This window comes from Lygodium microphyllum, chromosome 20 (assembly GCF_053477565.2).
Source record: "Lygodium microphyllum isolate KBCC chromosome 20, Lygodium_microphyllum_v1.1.10, whole genome shotgun sequence".
Lineage (NCBI taxonomy): Eukaryota > Viridiplantae > Streptophyta > Polypodiopsida > Schizaeales > Lygodiaceae > Lygodium > Lygodium microphyllum.
The window spans coordinates 12,888,309-12,894,013 of record NC_141154.1 but is presented as its reverse complement, the minus strand read 5'-3'; the positions used below and the strand labels follow the sequence as shown (position 1 = coordinate 12,894,013).

The 5,705-nt window shown below is 41.0% G+C and overlaps 1 protein-coding gene across 1 annotated transcript; it reads right to left on the bottom strand.

The window, feature by feature from the left end:
- Positions 1-2,200: 2,200 nt before the first annotated feature.
- On the bottom strand, positions 2,201-3,019 carry LOC148018688 (uncharacterized). Its single transcript, XM_087660873.1, has one exon. It carries the CDS (start codon positions 2,952-2,954, stop codon positions 2,202-2,204), a length of 753 nt encoding a protein of 250 aa, XP_087516999.1. The 5' UTR covers positions 2,955-3,019; the 3' UTR covers position 2,201.
- Between the last annotated feature and the right edge of the window lie 2,686 nt (positions 3,020-5,705).

Sequence of the window (5,705 nt, the reverse complement as noted above, 5' to 3'; positions counted from 1 at the left end):
TGTCCAAACCTCATGGGATTCTTGGTTACACCTGGCTGAGTTTGCTTATAATAATTCCACTCATGCGAGCATAGGAGTTTCACCCTTTGAGGCTTTGTATGGTTACAAGGTGCCCCTACCCACAGTCATTTTTAACGAAAAGATCAACCCTCATGGGAAGGAAGAGTTGGATAGAATGCAGACCCTTCTTCAGCAATGCAAGGTGAATCTAAGGAAGGCTCAAGATCAGATGAAGATGTATGCTGATGAGAAGAGGAGGCCTTTAGAGTTCCAGGAAGGAGAGCTGGTTTTGTTGAAGGTGCCCAAATCCAAGTATTCTACATTGAAAGATGGATCCAGTAATAAGCTTGCCCACAGATTCTATGGCCCTTACAGGATCCTTAAGCGGATTGGAGATTTGGCATACAGACTAGAGCTTCCCTCTTCTACAAAAATTCATAACGTCTTCCATGTTAGTCAGCTCAAGCCCTATTATGGTGATCCAATGGATTTAGTTGATGAGCTGCCACCTATTGATGAAGATGGTATTGTTCAGTACATCCCAGAGGCTGTTATAGGTCAGCGTGAAAAGAAGCTTCGATCACGTTCTATTGTGGAATATTTGATTAAATGGAGAGGTTTACCCTCTGAAGAGGCTTCTTGGAGACCTGATTCAATATTGGATGAGTATCCATACTTGAAGGATACATTGGTGGCTGAAGCCTACTGCTTTTGGAGCTAGTATTGGTGCAGACTGGTTCAGGACAGCACGTTGTTTTAGAACAGTTTTTGTCGTACTTCATTTTCAGAATTGAGCTATCTACATGAGCTTAAAGTACTCTTCAAGAGCTTCGTTTTGATATGTGGTACACTTCATTTGGACACTTCTATCAAAAGTTATGGCTGATTTGGTCCAGCAGGGACTGTTATTCCAGCAAGCTGTCTACTTTCTTCTGGAACTATTTGTTGAAGATTCTATGGCTCCAATGGCTTCTAAGGTTCTTCAAATCATGTATATAGCAGGGTCCACTTTTCGTACTTCAAACTCAGCCCTTGTAATGATAAATTCTTCACTCATTCCCTATTTGTTAAGCTGTAAAACAGAGTAGTACTCTGTTCTATCCATCTTTTCTTTAGCTCTTTCTAGTTTTGTTTTTGGGGACAAAAACTTTTGGGAAGGGATGGATTGTAAGAAGCTGGGAATACTTAGAATGTTAATAATATGCCATGTCACACTGACACTGGTATATAAGGAGAGAAGTTGTAATTTTTCACATCTTTTTGACATATCAATACAATTACAATCTTTCTCTCCCTTCTTGCTCCAAGCTTCCATGGCTTCTTCATCTTTCCTGTCTTTCTCTCTCCAATTCTAGTCTTTCTCTCTCCTCGTCACTCTATTTCTCTCTCTTCCTGCAGTCTTTCTCTCTCCTCTGCAGTCTTTCTCTCTCCTCTTCTTCTCTCCCTAGTTCTCTCTCTGACATTCTTTCTCTCTTCTTGTAGTCTCTCTCTCTTATAGTTGTCTTTCTCTCTCTTGTATTTCTCTCTCCCTATTTACTTCATGATATTACATATATGGCATGAATGTAAATAGCCATGTAAATCAATATTCCATAATAGAGGATGGTAGACCATGGCTTTTGTTATGGGGAAGTTAGGCCCTATCATATGTTTTCTCTTATTCTTTCTAAATTTATCGACATGTTCAAATTCTTTTATGCTTCATAAAGTTGTTTTGAGATACTGAATTCATCCCATAGTCTGTTTTGCAACAGGATCCTAAATTTAAAACCCTAACTCATTTACTTTTAAATACTCATAGATGTAGATGTCTTATAATCTTCTTGCTCACCTCTTTTAATCCGACCTTATTGTCATTAGTTTTCTCTTTTAAAATGAAACTCATGGTCACACTTTTTTTTGGGGGATATATAAGATAACTCTCCTTTGGATCGCTCTCCGGTCTCTTTTTCTTCTTGTTTTCCTGTCCTCCTCCTCTCACACGCACACACACACACACACTCTCATTTATCAACCTCTATCTAGCTCTTGGGTTTTACAAAAACTAATTGACACGTTAAAGAAATCAATGCACATAGATCTTTGAAGGGTAATTGACACAGATTTTGAATGGTAAAAAAATTCTTGCAAATTGAATAATGAATAAAGAAACATGGTTGGGCACTTATGGATGTCCAAATGAAAAAATTAGGCTGCCTGAGTCAGAAGAGAAGCGAATCGCACTCGCTGATGGTCTGTAGGCTAGGTCTCCAATGGCGACACACGGAGGCCATCAAGCTGAGGTAGGCAAGTTTGAGGTCAGAGGTGTCACAGAGCTTGGAGAAGTTGGAGGACTTGGAGGCGGCAGTAGAGGCCTGCATGGCGAGCATAAGGGGCAGGATGCGGCGGGGACTGCTGCGTCGTCTGCGTCGGCGGAGAGGGGCCGGGTGGGGGCGGGTAGTATACTGGCTCATGGAGGGAGCTGAAGTCGGGGGAGGGGGAGGCAACGATGATAATGATGACTGAGAAGAAGAAGAAGATGATGATGATGAGTGCGATGATGGTGAAGCGGATGAAGATGAGGATGGTGCTCGTTGCGATGATGATGATGACGGCGGCGACGATAGGTGTGGCTTGTTGGTGGTCTGGCGCAGGAAGATATGGAGAGGGAGGAGGAAGTAGATGTGGCCGAGCTGCAGGCGCTGCTGGGCGGGGAGGGGGTCCATGGGGGTGCCCGTGCGGAAGGACGTGGCTGGCAGGAGCACGTGGCCAGGGTGGTCTACCAGCACCTCCACCACCCTGACACGCTGGCCGAAGCTCCGCACCCCGCCGTTCACCAGCAGCACCGTGGCTGCCGCTGCCGAGCTGGCCGCATCGCCATCTGGCGCCGAAGTGGCAGCTGCGACGGTGCGACTAGCACCAGCAGATGCAGGACAGGAGCAAGCGCAAGGGAAAGGGCTCATCAATAATCTCATGCCGCGCCCCCCGCACACACGAACGAACACGAGAGAGAGAGAGAGAATCAGACCCTCCTCCTGCCCCTTCTTGATGGCACCTTGATCTTTCCCAGATATCCTTCGAGAGCATCTCCTTCTCCCTTTTCAGGATTTGGTTGCCGGCCACACACACACAGTACACACTCTTCTCTCCCTCTCTCCCTCTTCTTTCACACACACTCTCCCACCTTCTCTCTCTCTCTTTTCCTGCATGCCTCTTCAGCCACATGGCATTCCCTTGCTTGCTCGCGACCGCTACCTGGCACTACCTCCCTTCCCTTCTCACGATCTAATCTTTCCAACCCTATTCTCTCGCCCTCGCCCTTTCGTCCTCTTGCTCCCGTCCTCACCTGCTCACTCCCCTTCTACACACACGCACTTTCTATACTAAACTTAGGGCGATGTCACACGCACTACTTCGGATGTGTAGCAAGTAACAGGAATTCCATGTGCCACCTCCTTTAAGCCTCATACTTGCCATAAGAGAGGTTAACCTCACTCATTACACATTGAAAACAAATCTAATCATGACTCTCATATGGCATGACCCTTAACTATCTCACATCATATGAACTTGTACAAGTCTTGGCTATCCGTTATCTCTCCGGTAATAACATAAGTTCCACATAAAAATATTGAACTTAGCTTTATGAAGGTGCTTCAAGGAAAGTAAGAATAACATATTAAAGGCAAATGCTCCATGATGCCTTTTACTCATGATTCATATTAAGGTTCAATCCACATATCCACCCTATAAGCATGTTTCACATATTTGGATTATAGAATTATCTATAATCTATATATTCTATATTATTGTGATAGATTAAAAGCTCATTTGAAAAAAAATAAAAATATTAAAAGTTGATAATAGAAATAAAATGCCATTGTTGCCTCTCATGTTTGATTCTCTTGTGATTGTCAAAGGTATGCTCCTAGCAATTGGAAGGTCTTATTTTTACCTACAAAAATAATTGCTAGGAGAATGGCTAGTGTGATAAAATCTCAATACCAATATTCAAGCATAATTAAAAAGGTCCCAAAGATGATGGCCCAATGGCTAGCAATTGCACATAGTCATGATGTTGTGGATTCAAGCCTTATTGAGTGCATGGCTAAATCTATTGTGAACTACACATTGGGGGACACTCGTGAGTTTCATACATGATAAATGCAATACATTTATGGTCATGGCTAAATCTATTGTGAACTACACATTGGGGGAAACTCGTGAGTTTCATACATGATAAATGCGATACATTTATTGAGTGCGTGGCTAAATCTATTGTGAACTACACATTGGGGGAAACTCGTGAGTTTCATACATGATAAATGCGATACATTTATGGTCCTGGTTCTAAATATTGCATAATTAGATAACTAAGAAAAATTATATGTGCAAACTATTAGCCAAAGAAGTAGGGTCACCAACCAATAGTACACATGGAGGAAATTACAATGCTAAGTGCTTGACTTTCCCAATAGCCAATACACCTTTCAAGATTTTTTTTTTCCAAAAATGAAACTTTCTTATTGTGATATGCCTCAATATATGCAATAGAATTTTGGATACATATATGGAGCCATATAAAGAGGCAATCACCACATCATACATCAAGCCACTTGCAGTGAGAAGAAAAGATAGTATTATCCCTTCTCTTTCTCTTTCTATCATACTATTGTGCAAATAAAAAGACTTGGTCTTATACTGAGGTTAGTCCTTTCCTCACACACACACACACATACACACACACACACACACACACATTTGTGTAACTAAAACTTATTGGCCTTTCCCTTCAAGGCAATGATTAGAGGATGGTGACATCTCTAGACCAAGGGAGCTTTTAGAATTCCTACTCGTAATGCTATTGAAGTAGAGTGGTAATCGCGAGACATGTGAATGAACATGAAAGTTTCCTCTCTTAATTTTTATGAGAAATATCATCTTATAGATGCTCTCATTGAGTTGTAGAATCCATGGCTTCTAATGGAACGTGCAAGGACACCTTCTCCTTAACCTTCATTTCTATAGTTACTTCTCTTCTACCTCAACTATATACTACTATAGTATATAATTGATTGTTTCTACAATTTTGAATGATTTATCTTTATTACATATTTTATTAGCAACCATTTAGAAGAAGAAGTTATCCTTGGTTCTTGACTACATTTTTATAGAGCTATTAGAATGTGACCCCCAATTTGGTAGGATAGATTTTCCTTAACACTTGTTTAGGGGACCCATTGTCGAGGAGTAAAGGGATGAAAAATAATAATCATGGGGGTTTCAGAAATAAGGGTGCAGAGAGTAGAGGCTAAAGAGAAGAAGAAGAGAGAAAGATGAAACAATTCATGCACAAAATGAGTCTAATGTAATTTGAAGCCAAGCCTTTGTATTACTATCAAGTATAACAATACAAGATCAATCCAACCGTTGTTGAGACAATTGATCAATTAAAAATCAATAGGCCAACATTAACTCTAACCTTAATTAAAAGAGATTAGGTGACCCTAATTTATATAGCCATATGTGATAGGAAAAAGTATCAAATATCTATTCAAATGCATGAATCTTAATGGGGGAAGGTCAACCCCATCACTGGAAACAATATCAATTGATAGAAAGGGATAAAGATGAACAAAACCATGTATAGGACTTATTTTCGTACTTCAGCCCTATTTTTATTGTGTATTATAATGGCTCTAAAATGCTCACAAGCTACTCCAAAA

Bases quoted from the DNA above. Each gene is read 5' to 3' on its own strand.
- LOC148018688 (XM_087660873.1), bottom strand. From the start codon at position 2,954: ATGAGATTATTGATGAGCCCTTTCCCTTGCGCTTGCTCCTGTCCTGCA.